Source organism: Pristiophorus japonicus, chromosome 9 (genome assembly GCF_044704955.1).
Source record: "Pristiophorus japonicus isolate sPriJap1 chromosome 9, sPriJap1.hap1, whole genome shotgun sequence".
NCBI classification, from domain to species: Eukaryota; Metazoa; Chordata; class Chondrichthyes; family Pristiophoridae; genus Pristiophorus; species Pristiophorus japonicus.
In genome coordinates, this window is record NC_091985.1 from 184,019,373 (window position 1) to 184,045,555 (window position 26,183).

General features: G+C 43.6%; 1 protein-coding gene across 1 annotated transcript in view; it reads left to right on the plus strand.

The window, feature by feature from the left end:
* The first annotated feature begins 2,878 nt into the window (after window positions 1–2,878).
* LOC139273990 (neoverrucotoxin subunit beta-like) overlaps window positions 2,879–26,183 on the plus strand; it is a 106,463-nt gene continuing 83,158 nt past the window's right edge. The window contains 1 exon segment of the mRNA XM_070891055.1: window positions 2,879–2,936. Within this exon segment, the coding sequence (XP_070747156.1) occupies window positions 2,879–2,936 (58 nt within the window).

The window sequence follows — 26,183 nt, forward strand, 5'->3', positions numbered from 1 at the left end:
GCAAGCATTCCGTATGCCTTCTTAACCACCTTATCCACCTGGCCTGATACTGTCAGGGATCTGTGGACAAGCACGCCAAGGTCCCTTTGTTCATCTACGCTATTAAGTGGCATACCGCTTAATGTGTATACCCTTTCCTTATTAGCTCTCCCACATTCCTCTGAATTAAATTCCATTTGCCACTGCTCTGCCCACCTGACCAGTAGAGCTGACCACCTGACCTGACCACAGAGTAGGAAAGGCCCAGTTTGCATTCATGCCTTATGTTGTTGGCTGATCTAACTGCCTCTGGTACTGCGTGACAAACAGAATAGAATGCATCTAGCCGCATTGTTTCCCTTAGCCTTATCCCACGCCTGTCAAAAAAATTATCAAACTCAACTTTAACATTTACAATTCAACCCAGTCTCAACAGTGTTAGGGGGAGAGTGATTCAAATTTTCACCATTTGTTGAGAGGAAGTTCTTCTGACAGTAACCCTGAACAGACTACTTCTAAATTTAAGTTAATACCCCCTTATTCTACACTACCCCGCCAGAGGAAACAGTGTCTTTCTATCTATCCTATCAATTCGTTTAATCAGATTTAAAGTAAGTGGTAGGAGGCATGGACGGGGTTTGAAGATAATATCTTTCACCCAGAGCGTGGTAGGGGTCGGTAACTCACTGCCCGAATGGGTGCCAGGGGGAAAACAATTCATAGCTTCTAAAGATTACTGGGCTATGCACTTGATGTGCCATAACCTACAAGGCTACGGATGAAGAGTTGGAGAGTGGGATTAGGCTGGATAGCTCTTTGTTGGGTCAGCACGGACACAATGGGTCGAATGGCCTCCTTCTGCACTGTAAGTTTATATGATTCTATGATTCCCCAGCCAGATGGGACATTTTCTCGGTTTTAATCCTGCCAATAATTTTATATATTTCTATTAGATCACCTCTCATACTTCTAAAATATGGGGAATATAGGCCTAGTCTGCTTACTTTCTCCTCATAGCTAAATCCACTCATTGCAGGAACCAATCTAGTGAACCTTCGTTAAGTACTCCAAATGTGGCCTCACCAATACCCCATATTATTAGAATATGAGACCATAAGAACATAAGAAATAGGAGCACGAGTAGGCCACCTGGCCCTTCGAGCTTGCTCCGCCATTTCATAAGATCATGGCTGATCTCATCATGGACTCAACAACACTTCCCTGCCCGCTTCCCATAACCCTTTATTCCCTTATTGCTCAAAAATCTCTCTATCTCTGCCTTAAATATATTCAATTACCCAGCCTCCGCAGCTCTCTGTCCAAGAATTTCATAGATTTACAATCCTCTGAGAAAATAAATTCCTCCTCATCTCAGTTTTAAATGGGTGGTCCCTTATTCTGAGCCTATGTCCCGTAGTTTTAGTTTCCCCCATGAGGGAAAATATCCTCTCTGCATTCATCTTGTCGAGCCCGCTCATTATCTTATTTGTTTCAATAAGATCACCTCTCATTATTCTGCACTCCATTGTGTATAGGCCCAAACTATTCATCCTATCTTCAAAAGTGAACCCCCTTAACTCCGGAATCAACTTAGTGAACCTTCCCTGAACAGCCTCCAATGCAATGTCCATCCTTCCTTAAAAACGGAGACCACAACTGTATGCAGTACTCTAGGTGTGGCCTCACCAATAACCTGTACAGTTGTAGCAGGACTTTACTGCTTTTATACTCTAACCCCCTGCAATAAAATCCAAAATTCTATTTACCTTTATGATTACTTGCTGTACCTGCATAATAACTTTTTTTGTTTCACGCGCAAGGACCTCCAAGTCCCACTGTACTGCAACAAATTGCAATTTTTCTCCATGTAAATTATAATTTGCTTTTAATTTTTTTCTGCCAAAGTGGATAACCTCACATTTTCCCACATTATACTTCATCTGCTAATTTTTTGCCCACTCACTTACCCTGTCTTTATCCTTTTGCAGATTTTTTGTGTCGTCCTCACAATTTGGTTTCCCGCCCATATTTATAACATCAGGAAACTGGCTACATTACACTCGGTCCCTTCATGCAAGTCATTAATATTGATTGTAAGTATTTGAGGACCCAGCACCGATTCCTGCGGCGTCACACTGGTCACTGTTTGACAACCTGAAATTGACCCATTTATCCTGACTCTGTTATTTAGCCAATCCTTTATCCATGCTAATATATTACCCCCAAACCGGTAAACTTTTATTGTGTGCAGTAACCTTTTATGTGGAAACTTATCGAATGCCTTCTGGAAATCCAAATACATCACATCCACTGTTTCCACCTTATCCACCCTGCTCGTTACATCCTCAAAAACGCCAGCAAAAACTTGACAAACATGATTTCCGTTTCATAAAACCATGCTGACTCTGCTTGCTTGTTTGAATTCTGCTTTTCCAACTAATCCGCTACTCTTTCCTTAATAATGGTCTCCAACATTTTCCCAAGGACAGATGTAAGACTTTACTCGTATACTCTAATTCCTTTGCAACAAAATCATAAGTGAATATCCCCTGATAAGACCTGTAATACTCGTAGCTGCATGGGCCATGCCCCAAAAGTTTTCAGTCTGCTGCATCTTCAACAAGAACAAAAGCTGTATTTATATAGCACCTTTAACGTAGTCTGACGACCCAATGTGCTTCACAGGAGTATTCTAAGACAACGAATTTGAGACCGGGCCATATAAGATGAAACTAGGGCAGATGTCCAAAGGTTTGTTGAAAGAGGTAGGTTTTAAGGAGTGTCTTACGGGAGGAACGCGAGGTAGAGAGGCATGGCGAGGTTTAGCGAGGCAATTCCAGGACTCTTGGCTAGGCAACGTACGGCATGGCCACCATTGGTTGATCAATTATAATTAGGGATGCACAAGACGGCAGAAGGAGAGGAGCGGGCATTGCAATCAGCTGTATTTGTTCAAGGTAAGTTTAACATTTTTTAGTGCCAAAAACCTGAAAACGTTTAGAAAATGTTTAAGAGTTCTTTAGAGATTTAAAGTATTTGAAGTGTTTTAATTACTTTTAAGGAGATTTAGAGCATTACAGAGTTTTAAAGACATGTTTATCAACTTGAATTAAATAGCAAAATGAAATTGAAGCAGCTTACATGAATATATTCCGAAATGAGGTTGAGCCAAAGTGCATGTGACTCATCGGGACATGAAGCCCACGTAAAGGAGAATTGTTAGCTTGGACAGAAGTTGCACAGGCTGTTTTTACTAACTATGCTGCCCCCATGGACAGCAAAACAATTGTACAGTTATTATAAATGTAAGATGAAAAAGTTGGTAAAATGTAACTTTACTATTCTAAAACGTGTTTTGTTGATAGCTGTTGTGAAGTGATTTGACTATACAAGCTGTTGGACTTCTTTCTTATTCTTACTCATTTCGTTGCTTTAAATATCAGATTACACATACCCTCAGTTGTAGTAATGCAGGATCAAGTCTTTATAGAAACCTCATACTATCCACAACCAGTATGAGTGCACATATCTTGCAATATTACACAAGATCAGTATGATAGCTGCTGAGATCCACACTGTCCGTGATTCCAGTGTGAGCTGCTAAACAGCGTTTCTTTACTTTTCTTATACTAACTTTCTCTTTGATCACTACATTCCATGCATACTACCAATAAATCATAGCACATCAAAGGTCCATACAAATGCCATAGAATAACAACATAAACTAAACAATCAGGCTCTCAACTATTCCAGTTGATGTGCTGCCTCAATAAAACCTTCCCCTCCCTATACAGAGTTACGAGATTGACACATTCAGATGTGGCAGAATAACGCTTACGCATCCTACTATTACCTTTGCCCTGAAGACATTCTGTTCCCAAACTCCTCTCAGCCAATTTACAACCCATACTCAGCACAAAGCTGCTTTAACTTTGGACCCAGCATGTGCTGAGCTCACAGACTGCGCAGCAAAAATAGCGAGCTATTCTGATAATATGGACTTTCACTCCCATACAGTCTTCTGAATTGATCGAAAAATGCAATTGCTTTGGAGATGGTCAGAGTCCGTTGTGCGTGTAAACATCTCTAATCGGTACTCCACATGAGTTTAGTTGTGAAATTTGAATTAATGAACTGCAACCTGTCTCCAAAGCAGGCAGCTGGTCTCTGAAGCAAGAACTGAAGTTTGTGTACTAATTCTGCTTTGAATTTGGAGCAAGAGGAAGCAAATCTGCAAGAGACAGAATGGTGCCACTTTTCGCAAAATCCACCTCCTTCGATCCCCAGACACGCATGCAAGGAGTGTGTGTGTGTGTGGGGCGGGGGGGAGGGGCGGGGGGGGGTGTCTGCTACCTTTTAAATGTTTGGTATTATTTAATTGTCGCTGATGTGTTATGTCTTGAAGTTTATATTTATGACTGATAATGCAATTACACATTTTGTTTCCGATATAAAGTCTGTATTCACTTTAAAGTGTTCAACTGTTTTGATTAACATCCAATTTAACATTAAAATAGTAAAAAAAGTAGAAAAAAGCAGGTTTATATCTTGAATGTAAAGTCTTGCTTGCACAAAGGAATCCAAAAAAATCACATTAAACTATTTACATTTTCTATCATCCAATTTATATTACAAATTTAAAGACGAAGTACATCAAAAAGGTGCATCAAAAGTCTTTGCTGCTGCAATAAAAGTTCGCTGTTTCACTTTAAATTGTGTGTGTTTTCCGTGCTGTGCTGGGAGATAGGGAGGTAGGAGGCGACACTCTCATCACCTCGGAAATGTGTTGGCTACCAACTGTTTCTTTGCAGCTTTGATTTCAGCAGTACTTGCAGTTGAAATTTTCCATGGCCTCCATTTCAGCAGCGAGCTGGTCTGCAGTGTTAAAGGTCAAATCTTTCCGCAAGGCAAAGCTGTGCAAAGTGAAACAGGCCACCACAATCATTGACATTTTCGCAGGACAGTACTTCAAAGTTCCCACCCGACCTGTTCAGGAACCGAAAGTGTAATTTTTGAACCCCGATTCTCCACTCTGCCACTTGCCATGTGACAGTTGTATCTCTCCTCTGCCTCCTTACTGGTCCTGCCGTATGGTATCATCAACGACGCTTTTAACAGGTAGCCCTTGTCACCCAATATCCTAGCAGATCCTGGAGGCAATGAGCTAAGGGCGCCATAAAAGGGTGAGTGCCAGAGGACGAGGGAGTCATGAGCACTTCCCGTGTGATCTGCATTCCTATTTAAGATCCACAATTGGATATCAGGGTCGATCATTACATTTACGGAATGAAACCACTTCGAATTGATGTATGTCACAGGTGTATCAATTGGTGCCTTCAATGTGACATGGGTTGCATTGACGGCCCCAATCACTTTAGGCAAGACAGCAATTCTATAAAATCGCAGGATATTTCCCTTTTGCTGTGGAGTGGATAAGTCCAAGTCTGTGATCTCAGAGGTCCTACGGACTATGGCATCTGTGATCTGGTGAATGCAGGCCCCCGCAGCGTTCTGGGTAATGTTTGAATGTCACCGGCGCCTGATCAAATGACCTGTCTGCAAAGATGTTCAGTGCTGTGGTTATCTTTGTGGATACTGAAAAGGCCTCTAACACATCACATTATCGGCCGATTCCTCTTTGCTGAAGCGCAGCCTGCTCACACTCAACTCATCTGACATCATTTGAAAAGACAGTCTCTGGTTGTGCACTTTCTCGGGTGGGCGGTAATTCCTCCTGATCAGAAGGCAGTCATGGTTCCTCAATCCATTTGTTGTTCACTGGCGGTTTCGACTCTGTGTATCAGAATCACAAAAAAGATCGGGGCACAATTCTCAAGAGGCCGTGTTACCCTTATATGCCTCCTCTTTAAATAGATGCAATGCATGTAGGAAACAATTGGAAAGAGTTGTAAAAGTCATATTAATCAATTGAATCGGTAGAAATTCATTTCGGCCTATTTATCAAACAGGCGACATTGCATCGGCCGCCTGTTTGATAAATATCACCACCGTGAAGGAATTTGGGGGACTTTAATTTTTTACAACGTTACATATAAAGATTTTAAACAGCATAAAATATTTTATCCATTAAAATATTAATATATTCTGGCATAATAAGAACATAAGCCCAAGAAATAGGAGCAGGAGTAGGCCATTCGTCCACTGGAGCCTGTTCCACCATTCAATAAGATCATGGCTGATAGTCTACCTCAACGCCACTCCTGAACTATCCGCATATCCCTTGATTCCCTTAATATGTAAACATCTATCGATCTCTGTCTTGAATATACTCAATGATTGAACCTACAAAGCCCTTTGTGGTAGAGAATTCCAAGGATACACGACCCTCTAAGTGAAGAAATTGCTCCTCATCTCAGTTCTAAATGGTCGCCCCCTTATTTTGAGACAGTGACCCCTCAATCTAGATGCACCAGCCAGAGGAAACATCCTCCCTGCATTTACCTTGTAAGAATGTTGTATGTTTTAATGAGATCACCTCTCATTCTTCTGAACTCGAGAGAATATAGACATACTCTACTGAATCTTTCCTCATAGAACAATCCTCTATCCCAAGAATCAGTCTGGTGAACCTTCATCACACTCAATATGTGGTAAGTATATCCTTCCTTAGATAAAGAGACCAAAACTGTACACAATACTCCAGGTGTTGTCTCAGCAGGACCCTATATAATTGCAGTATTTAATCTTTACTCGTATATTCAAATCCTCTTGTAATAAAGGTCATTTGCTTTCTTAATTGGTTGCTATACCTGCATGTTAACTTTCAGTGATACGTGTACAATTTCACCCAGGTCACGATGAACACCAACATTTTCCAATCTATCACTATTATAAAAAATACGCTGCTTTTCTATTTTTCCTACCAAAGTGGACAACTTCATAGTTCTCCACATAACATTCCATTTGCCATGTTTTTGCCCACTCACTTATCCTGTCTATATCCCATTGAAGCCTCTTTGCATCCTCCTCACAACTTATATTCCCACCTAGCTTTGTATCATCAGCAATCTTGGATATCTTATATTTGGTCACCTCATCGAAATCATTAATACAGATTGCGAAGAGCTAACGCCCAAGCACTGATCCTTGTGTTACTCTCCTAGTTACAGACTGCCAACCCGAAAATAACCCATTTATTCCTACTCTCTGTTTTCTGTCCATTAACCAATCCTCAATGCATGATAGTATATTACCCTCAATCCCTTGATGCCAAATTTTGTTTCATAACCTCTTGTGTGGCATCTTATTCTAATATGCCACATCGACTGGTTCCCCCGTATCTATTCTGCTAGTTACAACCTCAAAGAACTAACATATTTTCCAAACATGATTTCTCTTTCATAAATCCGTGTTTACTCTGCCCAATCCTATTATTATTTTTAATTCCCCTTTACTGCATCCTTAATAATAGACTCTAGCACTTTCCCTACTACTTACGTTCGGCTAACAGGTCTGTAATTCCCTGTTTTCTCTCTCCCTGCTTTCTTAAATCGGTTACATTTCCTATCTTTGACTCTATAGGAACTGTACTGAATATATGGAACTTTGGAAGATGACAACCAATGCATCCACTATCCATCTCTTTCTTTGATGTATGCCATCTAATCTAGGGTATTTATAGGCTTTCGATCCCATTAAATTCTCTAGTACTATTATTTTACTAATACTAATTTTTTCAGTTCCTCATTCTCGCTAGACCCTTCTTTTGCCATTATTTCAAGAATGATTGCTGTATCTTCTTCCGTGAAGACAGACACAAAGTATTTGTTTAATTTCTCTGCCATTGCCTCAATCACCAATATAATTTATCCTGTCTCAGTCTGTAGGGGACCCACATTTACATTTTCAAATCTTTTCCTTTTTACGCATATATATTAGCTTTTATAATCTGTCTTTATGTCTTCACTAATTTACTCTCATATTATATATTCCCTTTTTTTTTTAATAATTCCTTGGTCCTCTTTTGCTGAATTATAAAATCCTCCCAAACCTGAGCCTTTCTGCTCCTTTTTGCAACATTATAAGCTCCTTTCTTTGACCTAATAGTAGCTTTAATTTCTCTTGTTAGTCACAGGTGGACCACCTGTCCTGTGATTTTATTTGCCTTAAAGGAATCTTTTTAATGTACTTTCACACTCTACCTTAGCCAACTCACCCCTCATACCTACGTAGATTGCTTTGTTTGGATTTAATACTCTAGTTTTGGATTTATCTAAACCAAATTCAAACTTAATATAAAATTTTATTATATAATAGTCGCTCATCCCTAAGGGCCCTTTCAGTACAAGGTTATTAATTAATCATTTCTCTTTGCATAAAAGGTATCAAAAATAGCATGTTCCCTAGTTGGTTCCTCAAAATACTGATCTAAAAAACTGTTTTGTAAAAATTCCATTAATTCGTCCTCCACATTGCATTTCAAATTTGGTGTGCCAAGTTTATATGTAGGATAAAGTCCTTCATCATTACTGTATTATATTTGTTAAATACGCCTTTAATTTCCTGATTTATACTCTGTCCTACATTCTAACTACTGTTTAGGTGCCTATAAACACCTCCCGCCAATGTGTTCTGCCCCTTGCTGTTTCTTAGCTTCATACAAACTGATTATAATTCTTGATTTTCAGAGCTAAGTGCCTTTCACTCTACTGTCATTATCCCATCTTTATTATCAGGGCTACCCCTCCTCTTTTTCCATTTTGTCTATCTCTTTTGAAAGTTAAGTATCCTGGAATATTTAGTAACCAGCCATGGTCAATTTGCAACCACGTCTCCGTAATGACTATCAGATCAAAGCTATTAATTTTTATCTGTGCTATTAATTCATCTACGTTTGTTGCGAATGCTTTGTGCATTGAGATATAGTGCCTTTAGATTTGACTTTTTAAAATTTTTGCCTGATGTCACCTTAGTCACTGATGCCCTATTACCTGTGTTACTCTCTCTGTCCCTGCCTGACCCATAGACAAGACATTTCTCTTGCTCCTTTCAGATTTAATCTTTCCTCAATTTTCCCACCCACTCCCCTTCATTAGTTTAAAGTCCTGTCCACTGCCCTAGTTATTTGGTTAGCTAGGGCACTGGTTGCAGCCTGGTTTAAGTGGAGACAGTCCCAACGGAATAACACCCTCTTTCGCCAGCACTGGTGCTAGTGCCCCGCAAAGCTAAACCCCTGCCTCCCACACCACGGGCCACGCATTGAAATCTTAATCTGCGTAACCCTATGCCAATTGGCGCGTGGCTCAGGTAACTATCCAGAAATTATTATCTTTGAGTTTCTTATTTTTAATTTAGACCCCAACTCTCTCAGCGGAACCTCGTTCCTTGTTCTACCTATGTCGTTGTTTCCTACGTGGAACACAACAAATGGATCCTTCCCTTCCCACTCCAAGTTCGTCTCCAGCAACGAGGAGATGTCTTTAACCCTGGCACCGGGCAGGCAACACAACCTACGGAACTCCCAATCGCAGCTGCAGTGAACAGTATCTATCCCTCTGACTAAACTGTCCCCTACCATAACTATATTCCTCTTCACACCCACCCCCCACCTCACACTTGAAAGGCCTACTGCACCATGGTACCATGGTCACCTTGCCCATCCATCCTGCAAGCTTTCCCCTGATCCACACAGGCAGCAAGAACCTCATACCTGTTGGATAAGGACAAATGACGAGGCTGCTCCAGCACTACCCCTGCTGTCCCTTTACCTGCCAGAGTTGCAGTCGCACTCTGCTGTCCCTGGCCACTAACCAGACCTCTACCAGTACCTAACCTAAGGGGTGTGATTGCCCAGGTAACTCTCCCCATCCCTGATGCCCCGATCTAGATTAATTTACGGGCAATGAAATTAAATATTTTCCTGTAACACAAAGCACTACAAGTAATATAGGAAAAAAAGCAATAACTCCTTCTCCGCTTCTACGAATTCCCACTCTTTCCAAATTCCAAAATAAAACACTATTTCCGTGCACTCTGTGTAGACTGAAGATTTAAACATGAGTAAATGTGGAAAAAAATCATTTTCATAGTAAGTTGCAAGTTTAAAAAAAATGAAATGTAATTGAATAGAATAATTACTTTGCTCGCAGCAAAATTTCCTCTGTTAAATGTTTACACTCCTCACAACAACCCAATTTCTATGATTCCATGATTCTATGACGGACTGAACGAAAATGTAATCTGTATATGTAAATGTTGTTTCAGGGAGTAGCCCATGCATTAAAGAGCTGGATACAAAATTTGGTGAGGGGATAGAAAGCAGAGAGTCGTGGTGGGTATTTGTTTTTCGGATGAGAGGGAAATGTGCAGTGGTGTCCCCCAGCGGACGGTTCAGGTCATTGCTCTTCATTTATAATTACTGACCTGGATTTGTGTATACGAGGCATCATGTCAAAGTTTGCAGATGGCCCTAACTAGGAAATGCAGTTTACTGTGAGGAGGATAGTAACAGACCTTAGGGGGACATAGTGATGATAATAGTTGTACATATGGTGGAAGAAATTCAAGGCATAGAAGTGTGACGCAATATATTTTGGTAAGTAGAGCAAGGGGAGATAATATAAACGAGAGGGTTCAGTCTTAAAGGGAGCAGCAACAGTGACACCTATATGTACACGAGTCTCTAAAGGTGAGAGGGCAAGTTGAGAAGGCTGTTAAAATGCTTACGGGATCCATGGTTTTATACGCAGAGACATGGACTAGAAATTCGTTTCGGACGGTGGAGCACAGCGGGCGCTAGCAGATTAGCCACCGCCTGTTATTCAGTTCCATTCAGTTCAGTGCATTAAAATGGCTGGAGCCCGCATTGCTGCAGTTAACGCCGATCAGGTAGAAGGGATGCACTGTGCCTGTACATATAAAAACAATCTACTGAGGAAGTGTTGTCCTGCCCCGGTAGAGGCGGAGACTCCGAGGGTTGTTCTGACCTGACTCACTGTTTATCGACTTAGCAACAGGATTATTACTGGAAGACCCGGAGGCGGGGCGGGCTGTCTGGGCTGGCCCGAGTATCAATGCCTGGATGCAACAGGTTAGAATCTGGGCAGGTCAAAAAACAGCAATTACAGGACGTTGTGAATTCAAATCTATAGAAAAAGAAACTCTCCTAATGAACGTTTGATCGACTCCCAAATCAATGCCCAGGTAAGTTTCTGGGCTCCGCTGATTAGCATAGACTGGACGCAGGGCGGAACAGTGTGCGCGGTTATGTGAAGCAAAACTTTGCAAACTTTCCCGTAGATTCTCTTCGCCGATTACCTGATCTTTACTGTCCTGGAATTCTGTGACTTTAATAACAGATGAAAATATATAACTAACTTTGTTCACAATTGAAGTGGCGGCGAATTGCCAAACGGCTCGGATTTAATTTCACCAGAGAAACGCCTCCCTCTTCTGATGCAACTGAGGAATGATTGAGTTCAATCCATCCAGAGGGCTGGCAGCAGCTTTCTCACGGAAAACGGAGCTCTCAATCTCAAGAACAAGGGGCAGATCATACTCACAATTTGTGACTTGCCAAAATCAAACAATGAAGTTCTACCTGATTGGTTGTACTGAAATAACAAGGATCTAACCTGGAACATCTGCACGGAAATGGAGAGACAGAAAATTCTTGCCTGATTGAGGTAAAGCGAGTGGAGCTTCTGAGCGTCATTTTGTTTTTTATTAGCATTTTCTCTCCTTCCTCTTTCTTTTGAAAGCCTATTTCCCGCGGTCAGATATGCTCCCTGGCGCCGGGAGTTCTCTGTCCCTCGCGCCTGTAGCAATGGTGTGACTGTTAACTTAGACATTGACTGAGGGCAATCCATTTGACACCGGGGATCTCCGGGTAAATCCCACTCCCCGTCTCCACCAGTCTCCGCGCGGACACATTGGAAGCGGTTGCGGGACAGAAAGCAGGAACCCGAACTCAGGGGAGTTACCCCATCCTGGCCGAGTGGCGCGTCCTGCCTATTGTAGAATTCACAGTTCATTAAACATGGGGTGGGAATCTGGTCCTTGCTCTCTCCATATACTTTTTTCTGCAATAATACGCGGTATTGTGGCTCACGAACGGTTTGGTGCCAAGTATTGCTTTTTTAACTGATCAAAGGCGGGACCAGCAGTTCAGATCCAACACACAAGTGAGCTCAGTAAAGGGTTCACATTCACACTGACCGATTATCGCTCTCTGCCGAGCAACTGGAACATCAGACTCTGGTTGCCTGAGGTCGGACTGAACATGACCCAGTCACAGCATTGGAGCAACTTCGGAGATAAATCTTATCCCCAATTGATTCTAATGAATTAGTGTTTAACGCGACAATGTCAGTTTCAGTCAGTTTAAAACGGATGTGAATTAGTTGGGAGAAAGGAGCAGGGATTTCTGCTGCAGCCGAAATAAGTTCACGTTGAAGAGGTTATTGTCAAGCTGGCTGAAAAAAGAGAACGCTCCCTTAAAAGAGAAACACACTTGCGGAAAGTTTAAGATGGAAACCTGTTCAGAGCTGAATCCATAGAATCATAGAAATTTACAGCACGGAAGGAGGCCATTTGGGACCATCGTGTCCGTGCCGGCCGACAAAGAGCTATCCAGCCTAATCCCACTTTCGAGCTCTTGGTCCGCAGCCTTGTAGATTATAGTACTTAAATGCACATCCAAGCATCTTTTAAATGTGGTGATGCGTTCTTCCTCTCCCACTCTTTCAGGCAGTGAGGTCCAGACCCCCGACCCTCTGGATGAAGAAATTTCCCCTCATGTCTCCTCTAAACCTTCTACCAATTACTTTAAATCGATGCTTCTGGTTGTTGACCCCATTGCCAAAGGAAACAGGTCCTTCCTATCCACTCTATCCAGGCGCTTCATAATTTTATACACCTCAATCTGGTCTCTACTCAGCTTCCTCTCTTTCAACGAAAACAGATCCAACCTCTCCAATCGTTTCTCATAGCCAAAATTCTCCACACCAGGCAACATTCTTGTAAATCTCCTCTGCATCCTTTCCAGTGCAATTACATCTTTCCTGTAATGTGGTGACCAGAACTGCACAGAATACTCCAGCTGCGGCCTAACCAGTGTTTAATAAAGTTCAAGCATAACTTCACTGTTCTTGTATTCCATGCTTCGACTAATAAAGGCAAGTATTCCATATGCCATGTTAACCACCTTATCTACCTGGCCTGCTACGCTCAGGGTTCTGTGGAGCTGCACTCCAAGGTCCCTTTGTTGCTCTATACTTTTCAGTGTCATACCATTTAATGTATGTTCCCTTGCCTTCTTTGACCTCCACAAATGCATTCCCTCACAATTATCTGGATTGAGTTCCATTTTCCACTGTTCTTTCCACCTGACCAGTACATTGATATCTTCCTGCAGTGCACAGCTGTTTACTTCATCAACCACACAGTCTATTCGAGTGTCATCTGCAAACTTCCTATTCATACACCTCACATTTAAGTGCAAGTTATTGATATATACCATAAAAAGCAATGGACCCAGCACTGAACCCTGCAGAACATCACTGGATACAGCTTTCCGGTCAGAAAAACATCCATCAACCATTACCCTTTGTTTCTTATCTCCGAGCCGAGTTTGGATCCAACTTGCCACTTTGCCTGGATCCCATGGGCTGTTACTTTCGTGACCAGTCTGCCATGTGGGACCTTAATTACTGAAAGTACAACAACAACTTGGCTTTATATAGCACCTTTAACGTAGTGAAACATCGCAAGATGCTTCACAGGAGTATTATGATATAAAAACTTTGACACCGAGTCGCAGAAGTAAAAATTAGTGCAGGAGACTAAAAGGTCGGTCAAATAGGTATGTTTTAAGGAGTGTCTTGAAAGAGAAAAGAGAGGTGGAGAGGCGGAGAGGTTTAGGCAGGGATTTCCAGAGTTGGGATCTAGGCAACAGAAGGCACGGCCACCAATGGTTGAGCGATTATGGTCAGGGTTGCTCAAGAGAGCAGAATTAGAGGAGCGCATTACCAACAGGTCGGAGGTCCCATCATTAATCTTGATACAAAGAGTAATTACTGAAATTAGAAAGGTAGGCGGGGCCATCAGCAATCTTTATAAAAAGAGTAATTACTGAAATTAGCACGGTAGGTGGGGCCATCACCGATCTTTATATAAAAAGTATTTACTGAAATTAGCAAGGTAGGCGGGGCTATCACCAATCTTAATGTAAAAAGTAATTACTGAAATTAGCAAGGTAGGCGGGGCCATCACCAATCTTTATATAAAAAGTAATTACTGAAATTAGCAAGGTAGGCGGGCCATCACCAATCTTTATATAAAATGTCATTACTAAAATTATCAAGATAGCCGGGGCCATCACCAATCTTAATGTAAAAAGTAATGACTGAAATTACCAACAGGTAGGAGGCCCCATCATCAATCTTTATATAAAATGTGCTCATCTTTATGTTTAAATTCAATCCTGGCCTCGTTCCTCCCTCTCTCTCTCTTCATCCTCCAGACCTACAAGCTCCATCCATGAGAACGCTCCATTCACTAACTCTGGCCTCTTGTGCAGTTCACTCTTTCTTTGCCCCATCTATGGAGCTCTCTGCTCTACAATTCCTCACCTAACCTGCTCCACCTCGCACGCCTCATTTAGGACACTCCTTAAAACCCAATTCATGGACAAACCTTTTGATCTCCCTCCTTCTACCTCTCTTTGATCAGGGCCCATCTACTGACTGATTACTTTTCTGTGAGGAGTCTTGGGGAAGTATATCAATGTTAAAGGTGCTGTGTATATTCAAGCTGTTCTTGTAGCTGTGTGTTTATTGCCAGTGCGTTACCGTGACTGGAACAGCAGAGAACTGAATTTTACAATGTCAGTAAATTAATCCTTTTTACATTGCTACAGTGGGGAATGGAAAAGATGATGTCGCTTTGATTGATTAGATGCACGTCCATACACTCACAGCGCAACACACGCACAAGTGGAGAATTATGATATAAAACATCAGTCAGTTCTACCACTTGTATATATATGGCCTTTACTGTGATTGTAAGAGCCCTACAGATATTCCAACCAAAGATACTGTACATCAGTTCACTATTTCAGGTTACATGATTTGTAACATTGCACAGTAGTGTTAATATTAGTGGAACAGTAGTAAATGTCCTCACCTCCTACTGTGCTCATTACTCTGGTGCTGACACTAAGAGAGGTCTCATAAATACATTCAAGTAAAAGCACTAACCAGGACAAATCTCCATGAACTCACGGTCAAATCACTGCCCGTGAAGGTCAGAGGAATTATACCGAGCTATATATTGTGAGAAAATACATTCATAAAATAACAATTCAATTCAAAACTCAACAACACAAACATAATAAACATAAGCATAAGAAACTACCGCCAGACTATAAATCTAAGTGAATGATCAAATAATTCATCAATGATCACTCCATTCCATATTTCCCACCAGAACATTCTCTACTCCATTAATAGTGCTGGCTTTGTCCTGCACTGTGTGTAAATCGCAACATTTGCCAGTCTTATGAAATCTTATGCTGCTGACAGGATCTCGATACATTATGAAAACCCTCACACCTGGCTGGATCCTGATACCGTGTGAAACCACATACACAAAAAGCAGGATCCTGATACATTGTAAAACCCCATACACACCTGGTAGGATCCTGATACAGTGTGAAACCCCATACACATCTATATTTGCGAGTCTCGTATCTGGCATGCAGACAATGTGGCTTGCCCAGTGGAGCTGATCAAGTGTGGTCAATGCTTCAATGCTGGGGATGTTGGCTTGGTCGAGGAGGCTAATATTGTTGCATCTCTCCTCCCAGGGGATTTGTAGTATCTTGCGCAGCCATAGTTTGTGGTATTTTTCCAGCGACCTGAGGGGAAGCGTTACAAGGACACACTCAAAATCTCCCTGATAAAGTGCAACATCCCCACTGACACCTGGGAGCCCCTGGCCAAAGGCCACCCCACCAATTGGAGGAAGTGCATCCGGGAAGCACTGAGCACCTCGAGTCTCTTTGCCGAGAGCATGCAGAAATGAAGTGCAGGCAGCGGAAAGAGCGTGTAGCAAACCTATCCCACCTCCGTTATCCTCAACGACTATCTGTCCCACCTATGACAGGGACTGTGGTTCTCATATTGGAATGTTCAGCCACGTAAGGACTCATTACAGAGTAGAAGCAAGTCTTCCTCGATTCCGAGGGACTGCCTATGATGACGACATACTTAGCAGGATCCTGATACATTGTAAAACCCTATACACACCTGGCAGGATCCTGATACATTGCAAAGCCCCATACACACCTGGCAGGATCTTGATATATTGCAAAACCCCATACACACCTGGCAGGTTTCTGATACAATGTGAAATTCCATACAAACCAGGCAGGATCCCGATACACAGTGAGACTCCTTACAAAACTGGCAGGATCCTGAAACATTGCAACACCCCATACACACCTGGAAGGATCCTGGTACACTGAAACCCATTTCACAACTTGCAGGACCATGATACACTGTGCAACCCCATACACACGTGGCAGGATCATGATACACAGTGAAACCCGATACACATCTGGCAGGGTCCTGATACATTGTAAAACCCCATACACACCTGCAGGATCCTGATAAACAGTGAAACCCCATACACATCTGGCAGGGTCCTGATGCACTGAAACCCCATACATACCTGGCAGGATCCTGATACATAGTGAAACTCCATATACATCTGGCAGCATCCTGATACACGTTAAAACGCCATACACTCCTGGCAGGATCCTGATATACTGTGAAACCCCATTCACACCTGGCAGGATCCTGCTACACTGTGAAACTCCATACACACCTGACGATCCTGATACACTATGAAATCCCATACACACCTGGCTTGGTCCTGATACCACAAAAGCACATACACACCTGCGAAGATCCTGATACATTGTCATACCCCATAAACACCTGGCAGTGTCCTGATACACGGCGAAAACCAATAGGCACCGAGGAGATGCCTGATACACTGTGAAATCCCATACAAACCTGGCAGGATACTGATACATTGTGAAACCCCAAGCACACCTGGCAGGATCCTGATACACTGAAACCCCATACACACTTGGCAGGATCCTGATAAACTCGGAAACCCCATACATACCGGGTAGGATCCTGATGCACTGAAACGCCATAAACACCTTGCAGGTTCGTGATACACTCTGAAACCCCATACACACCTGGCAGGCTCCTGATACAATGTGAAACCCCATACACACCTGGCAGGATCCAGATGCACTGAAACGGCATACACACCTGGCAGGATTCTGATACACTGTGAAACTCCATATACACCTGGCAGCATTCTGATATACTGTGATACCCCATTCACAGCTGGAACGATCCTGCTACTCTGTGAAACCCCATATACACTTGGCAGGATCCTGAGATACCGTGAAACCCCATACACACCTGGCAGGATCCTGCTGCACTGTGAAACTCCATACACATCTGGCAGGATCCTTATACACTATTAAACCCCACGCCCACTTGGCAGGATCCTGATATACTGTGAGACCCCATTCACACCTGGCAGGACCCTGATACACTGTTAAACCCCGGACACACCTGGCAGGATGCTGAAACACAGGAACCCCATACACACCTGCCAGGATCCTGGGCGGCAGTCGGGAGAGCAGCTCGACAGAGGAAGTGCGATGCTCATAAAAGTGTGGCAGTCGGAAGAGCAGCTCAGCAGAGGGAGAACCAGACCCATAAAATGGCGGTAGTCAGGAGAGCAGCTCAACAGAGCGAGAACGAGGCCAATAAAAGAGCGGCAGTTGGGAGTTCAGCTCAACAGAGGGAGAGCGAGGCCCATAAATGGGTGACAGTCGGGACAGCAACTCAACAGAGTGAGAACGAGGCCCATAAAAGGGCAGCAGTTGAGAGAGCAGCTCAACAGAGGTAGAGTGAGTCCCATAAAAGTATGGTAGTCGGAAGAGCAGCTCAACAGAGGGAGAGCGAGGCCCATAAAAGGGTGGCAGCCGGGAGAGCTGCTCAACAGAGGTAGAGCAGGTTCAAATTCAAAAGGAAAAAAGAAGTAGAAAGAAATCGAGTGTATCATCACAGCCAAACGGGTAAGTGATTGGCTGGTCGATTGGTGAGTAGTTTAACTTTTTTTTATCAAATTCTTTTTCTTATCAGGAAGAAACCTTTGGCGTGGTTATCAATTAGGTTAATTTAAGGGTTAAGTCATGGCAGGAGAGCCCCAACCCATATCATGCTCCTCCTGTGCTAAGTGGGAAATCAAGGACAATTCCAGTGCCCCTGACAACTATATGTGCAGGAAGTGTGTCCAGCTGCAGATCCTGATAGACCGCATTGTGGCACTGAAGCTGCAGATGGATTCACTGTGGAGCATCCGCGATGCTGAGGATGTCGTGAATAGCACGTTTACTGAGTTGGTCACATCGCAGGTAAAGGTTACACAGCCAGATAGGGAATGGGTGACCATCAGGCAGAGCAGTAGAAGGAGCATAGTACAGGGGTTCCCTGTGGTCATCTTGCTCCAAAACAGATACACCACCTTGGGTACTGTTGGGGGAGATGACTCATCAGGGGAAGGCAGCAGAGGCCAATTCCATGACACCAGGGGTGGCTCCGCTGCACAGGAGGGCTGGAAAAAGAGTGGGAGAGATATAGTGATAGAAGATTCTATTGTCTTGTCAGGGGAATAGATAAGCGTTTCTGCGGCCACAAACGAGACTCTAGGTTGATATGTTGCCTCCCTGATGTAAGGGTCAGTGGTGTCTCGGAGTGGCTGCAGCACATTCTGGAGGGGGACGGTGAATAGCCAGCTGTCGTGGTACAGATAGGCACCAAGGATATAGGTGAAAAACGGAATGAGATCCTACAAGCGGAATTTAGGGAGCTAGGAGTTAAATTAACAAGTAAGACCTCAAAGGTAGTAATCGCAAGATTGCTACCACTGCCATGTGCTAATAAAATTAGGAATTGCAGGATAGCTCAGAAGAATACGTGGCTTGAGGAATGGTGCAAGGGGAAGGGATTCAAATTCCTGGGACATTGGAACCGGTTCTGGGGGAGGTGGCACCTGTGCAGAACCGGAACCGATGTCTTCGGTGGAGTGTTTGCTAGTGCTGTTGGGGAGGATTTAAAGTAAAATGGTAGTGGGATGAGATTCTATGCAGGAAGGCAGAGGGAAGTTAAAAAGGGGCAGAAGAAAAAGGTAGGAAGGAGAAAAGCAAGAGTGGGGGAGAGAAATCAAGGGCAAAAATCAAAAAGAGCCATATTATGACATAATTCTAAAAGGACAAAGAGTGTTTAAAAAAAAACAAGCCTGAAGGCTCTGAGTCTCAATGCGAGAAGCATTCGTAATATGGTTGATGAATTGACTGCGCAGGTAGCTGTTAACGTAGATGATGTAATTCGGATTATGTAAACATGGCTCCAGGTTAACCATGGCTGGGAACTCAACATCCAGGTGCATTCAATATTCAGAAAGGACAGACAGGAAGCAGAAGGAGGTGGGTAGAGTTACTGGTTAGAGAAGATATTAACGCAATAGAAAGGAAGGACAATAGCGTGGATGATGTGGAATCTATATGGATGGAGCTGCGAAACACCGAGGGGCAGAAAGCGTTAGTGGCAGTTGTGTACAGACCACCACACAATAGTAGGGAGATTAGGAATGGCATCAAACAGGAAATTATGGACGCATGCAATAAGGATACAGCAGAAATCATGGTTGACTTTAATCTACATATTTATTGGGCTAACCAAACTGATAGCAATGCTGTGGAGGAGGATTTCCTGGAGTGTATAAGGGATGGTTTTCTAGACCAATATGTCGAGGAACCAAATAGAAAGCAGGCAAAACTATACTGAGTCTTGTGTAATGAGAGAGGATTTATTAGCAATCTGGTCGTGCAGGGCCCCTTGGCGAGGAGTGACCATAATATGGTAGAATTTTTCATTAAGATGGAGACTGACACAGTTATTTCAGAGACTAGAGTCCCGAACTTAACGTAAGGAAACTGCGATGGTATGAGACGTGAATTGGCTAGGATAGACTGGAGAATGATACTTAAAGGGTTGACGGTGGATAGTCAACGGCAGACATTTAAAGATCACATGGACGAACTACAACAATTGTACATCCCTATGTGGCATAAGAATAAAAAAGGGAAGCTGGCTAACAAGGGAAATTAGTGAGCGTTAAATTAAAGGAAGAGGCAAAGAAATTGGCCATAAAAATCAGCAAACCTGAGAACCGGGAGAAATTTAGAATTCAACAAAGGAGGACTAACTGTTTAATTAGGAAGGGGAAAATAGAGTATGAGTGTAAGCTTGCAGGGAACATAAAAAATGACAGAAAAAGCTTATATAAATAGGTGAAGAGAAAAAGATTAGTGAAGACTAATGTGTGACGCTTGCAGTCAGAATCAGGTGAATTCATAATGGGGAAATTGCAGATCAATTCAACAAATACTTTACTCCTGTCTTCAATAAGGAAGACATGAATAACCTCCCAAAAATAGTAGGGGACCCAGGGTCAACCGAGAAGGGGGAACTGAGGGAAATCCATATTAGTAAGGAAATGGTGTTAGGGAAACTGATGGGACTGAAGACCGATGAATCCCCAGGGACTGATATTCTGCATCCCAGAGTGCTGCAGGAAGTGGCCCTAGAAATAGTGGATGCATTAGTGGTCATTTTCCAAAATTCCATGGACTCTGGTTCAGTTCCTATGGATTGGAGGGTAGCTAATGTAACCCCACTTTTTAAAAAAAGAGGGAGAGAGAAGAAAGGGAAGTTTAGGCCAGTTAGCCTTATATCGGTGGTGGGCAAAATGCTGGAATCAATTGCTAAAGATATAATAGCACCGCACTTGGAAAGCAATGAGAGGATCGGTCCAAGTCAGCATCGATTTATGAAAGGAAAATCATGCTTGTCAAATCTTCTAGAGATCTTTGAGGATGTAAATATTATGGTGGATCAGGGAAACCCGGTGGATGTGGTATATTTGGACGTTCAAAAGGCTTCTGACAAGGCTCAACACAAGATTAAGTGTGCATAATTACGGCATATGGTCTTCGGGTAATGTATTGACGTGGATAGAGAAATGGTTGGCAGACAGAAAGAAAAGAGTGGGAATAAACGGGTTCGTTCAGAATGGCAGGCAGTGACTAGTGGGGTGTCACGGTGTTCAGTGCTGGTACCCCAGCTATTTACAATATACATTAATGATTTAGAAGAAGGAATTGAATGTAATATCTCCAAGTTTGCCGATGGCACTAAGCAGGGTGGCAGTGTGAGCTGCGAGGAGGCTGCTAACAGGCTACAGGGGGACTTGGACAGGTTAGGTGAGTCGGCAAATGCATGGCAGATGCAGTATAATGTGGATAAATGTGAGGTTATCCACTTTGTTGGCAAAAACAGGAAGGCAGATCATCTGAGTGGTGAAAAATTAGTAAAAAGGGAGGTGCAACGAGACCTAGGTGTCATGGTACATCAGTCATTGAAGGTAGGCATGCAGGAACAGCAGGCAGTAAAGAAAGCAAATGGCATGCTGGCCTTCGTAGCGGGGGGATTTGAGTATAGCAGCAGGGAGTTCTTACTGTAATTGTACAGGACCTTGGTGAGACCACACCTTGAGTATTGTGTATAGTTTTGGTCTCCTAATCTGACGAAGGACGTGCTTGCTATTGAGAGCGTGCAGTGCAGGTTCACCAGACTGAATCCTGGGATGGCAGGACTGACATCTATGGAAAGACTGGTTCGGCTAGGATTATACTCACTGTAATTTAGAAGAATTAGAGGGGATCTCATAGAAACTTACAAAATTCAGAGGGGATTGGAGAGGTTAGGAGCAGGAAGAATGTTCCCGATGTTGGGGAAGTCCACAACCAGGGCTCACAGTCGAAAGATAAGGGGTAAGCCATATAGAATCGAGATGAGGAGAAACATTTTCACCCAGAGAGTTGCGAAACTGTGGAATTCTCTGCCACAGAAAGTTGTTGAGTCCAGTCCGTTGTACATATTCAAAAGAGAATTAGATGTGGACTTTATGGTTAAAGGGATGAGAGGATATGCAGAGAAGGCAGGGGTGGGGTACTGAGGTTGCTTGATCAGCCATGATCGTATTGAACGGTGGTGCAGGATCAAAGGGCCGAATGGACAGCTCCTGCACCTATTTTCTATGTTCCTATGTGTGTATGCATACCTGGCAGGATCCTGATACACGGTGAAACCCCATACACATCTGGCAAGGTCTTGATACACACTGAAACCCCAAACACACCTGGCATGATCCTGATACATTGTGAAACCCAATACACAGCCGAAAGGATCCTGACTCACTGAAACCCCGTACACACTTGGCAGGATTCTGATACACTGAAACCCCATAAATACCTGGCAGAATCCTGATGCACTGAAACCTCATACACAACTGGCAGGATCCTGATACACTGAAACACCATGCACACCTGGCAGGATCCTGATACACTGAAACACAATACACACCTGGCAGAATCCTGATACACTGTGAATTCCCATACACACCTGGCAGAATCCTGATACAGTGAAACCCCATACGTACCTGGCAGGATCCTGATACACTGTGAAATCCCACACACACCTGGCAGGATCCTGATACACTGAAACCCCTTGCATACCTGGCAGAATCCTGATAAAGAGTGAAAGCCCATATGCACCTGGCAGAATCCTGATACACTGAAACACCATACACAGCTGGCAGGATCCTGATACACTGTGAAATCCCATACACACCTGGCAGGATCCTCATAAACTGTGAAATCCCATACACACCTGGCAGGATCCTGATACACTGTGAATTCCCATACACACCTGGCAGGATCCTGATACACTGAAACCCCATACACACCTGGCAGGTTCCCTATACACTGTGAAACCCCATACACATCTGGCAGGTTCGTGATACATTGTGATCCCCCATACACACGAGGCAGGATCTGATAAACTGAAACCCCATACACACCTGGCAAGATCCTGATACACTGTACCTCCATACACACTTAGCAGAATCCTGATGCACTGAAAGCTCATACACACCTGGCAGGATCCAGATACACTGCAACCCCTTGCATACCTGGCAGGATCCTGATAAACTGTGAAAGCCCATATGGACCTGGCAGAATCTTGATACATTGAAACACCATACACACCTGTCAGGATCCTGATACACTGAAACCCCATACACACCTGGCAGGATCCTGATGCCCTGAAACCCCATACACACCGGGCAGGATCCTTATACACTGTGACAGCCTATACGCACCTGGCAGGATACTGATACACTGGTACACAATACGCACCTGGCAGAATCCTGATACACTGTGAACTCCCATACACACCAGGCAGGATCCGAATATATTATGAAATCCCATACACACCTGGAAGGTTCCTGATACACTGAAACCCCTTGCATATCTGGCAGGATCCTGATAAAGAGTGAAAGCCCATATGCACCTGGCAGAATCCTGATACTCTGAAACACCATACACACCTGGCAGGATCCTCATAAACTGTGAAATCCCATACACACCTGGCAGGATCCTGATACACTGTGAAATCCCATACACACCTGGCAGGATCCTGATACACTGTGAATTCCCATACACACCTGGCAGGATCCTGATACACTGTGAATTCCCATACACACCTGGCAGGATCCTGATACACTGAAACCCCATACACACCTGGCAGGATCCTGATACACTGTGAAATCCCATACACACCTGGCAGGATCCTGATACACTGTGAATTCCCATACACACCTGGCAGGATCCTGATACACTGTGAATTCCCATACACACCTGGCAGGATCCTGATACACTGAAACCCCATACACACCTGGCAGGTTCCTGATACACTGTGAAACCCCATACACATCTGGCAGGTTCGTGATACACTGTGATCCCCCATACACACCAGGCAGGATCTGATACACTGAAACCCCATACACACCTGGCAAGATCCTGATACACTGTACCTCCATACACACCTTGCAGAATCCTGATGGCAGGATCCAGATACACTGCAACCCCTTGCATACCTGGCAGGGTCCTGATAAACTGTGAAAGCCCATATGCACCTGGCAGAATCTTGATACATTGAAACACCATACACACCTGTCAGGATCCTGATACACTGAAACCCCATACACACCTGGCAGGATCCTGATGCCCTGAAACCCCATACACACCTGGCAGAATCCTGATACACTGTGAACTCCCATACACACCAGGCAGGATCCGAATATATTATGAAATCCCATACACACCTGGCAGGATCCTAATGCACTGAAACCCCTTGCATACCTGGCAGGATCCTGATAAAGAGTGAAAGCCCATATGCACCTGGCAGAATCCTGATACTCTGAGACACCATACACACCTGGCAGGATCCAGATATACTGTGAAATCCCATACACACCTGGCAGGATCCTGATACACTGAAACCCCATACACACCTGGCAGAATCCAGATACACTGTGAAATCCCACACACACCTGGCAGGATCCTGATACACTGTGAACCCCCTAACAGACCTAGCAGAATCCTGATACACTGTGAAATCCCATACACACCTGGCAGAATCCAGATACACTGTGAAACCCCATATACACCTGGCAGGATCCTGATACACTGTGAACCCCCTAACAGACCTAGCAGAATCCTGATACACTGTGAAACCACATACACACCTGGCAGGATCCTGATACACCGTGAAACCACATGCACACCTGGCAGGATCCTGATACACTGTGAAACCCCATGCACCCCTGGCAGGATCCTGATACACTGAAACCCCATACACATCTGGCAGGATCCTGATACATCGAAATCGCATACACGCCGGGCAGGATCCTGATACGCTGAAACCCCATACACACCTGGTAGGGCCTGGGATGTTGTATCAGTACAGATCTATTTTTCCCCTCAATTTGGGAGGAAGCTTTATCTACTGGACTCTAGACTGAACCTTATTATAGAGCTGAAGCTACTAACTGTAACATTGTTCGTTATACAGCTGCTAAAATGCAGATAATGTGACTCCAGAAATTAAAGTAAGGAAATGTCAGGGAAAAGCAACAAGGCCTTGAAACACCCCCCAGGACTGGAATAATGGCGGCACACTGGGCACAAGCCAGAGATCCCAGCAGGGATCGTTAACACTGCAGAAATATAATGGCCAGCGCAGGCAGACTGTGTTTGAACATTTCTGCAGGTAAAGCCGATCAGTTAAAAGGACTGTATTGTGCCGCTCACGCACAACACAACACATTTCTGGGCAGATATTGTCCTGTCCCACCAGGTGTGTACGGGAGAACTGCTGGGACTCGCCCGGCATAGGTGGAGACTCCCACACAGCACCAGGGAAAGCCTTATCGCGTGGCTCACTGTCCATTTAACAACAAGATTATTATTTTAACTCGGGATCGGGATATTGTTTGTGATCCAGAATACTGACACGTCAGTTCAGCATCAGGGCTGGTGGTAAAATCAGCAATTTCAGCACATTTGTAATTGAAATGTAATAATATATTTCTAAGAATGTGTCTGTTTTACTGTACTTCCCTGGAGCAGGAATAGATAAATTAAAAACTATAATTACCTTTGCTGACAAGTTTGATGGCAGCGAGTTGTCAAACTGGGTGGATTTGATTTGTCCAGAAAGACCGCTCCCTGTTCTGAAGCAAATGCAGAATGTTTGAGTTGAATTGACCCTGAGGGCTGGCATCAGCTTTCGCACAAAGTGGGGAGCTCTGAATCTCACAGACCATGGAGCAGATCAAATTCACAATTTGTTACTTGCTCAAATCAAACCAGGAACTTCTACCTGATTGTTGAAGTAAATTACAAGGATATAACTTGCAAATTCGGCACGGAAATAGAGACAGACAATCCTTGCGGAATCGAGGTAAGGTAGTTTCTAAGATTCATTGCTGTGTTTTATTCTTCCATTTCTCCCTTTACTCTCCCTCTGTAAAGCCTGTTTGCCGCGGTCTGATGTGTTCCTGAGTGCCGGGGATTTGCGTGAATGTAAGCTCAGACTGTGACTGAGGGCAGTCCATTTTACAGCGGGGATTAAAGGGTTAAACCCACTCCGGTTCTCCCCACAGACACATTTTAATGCGGTTGTGAG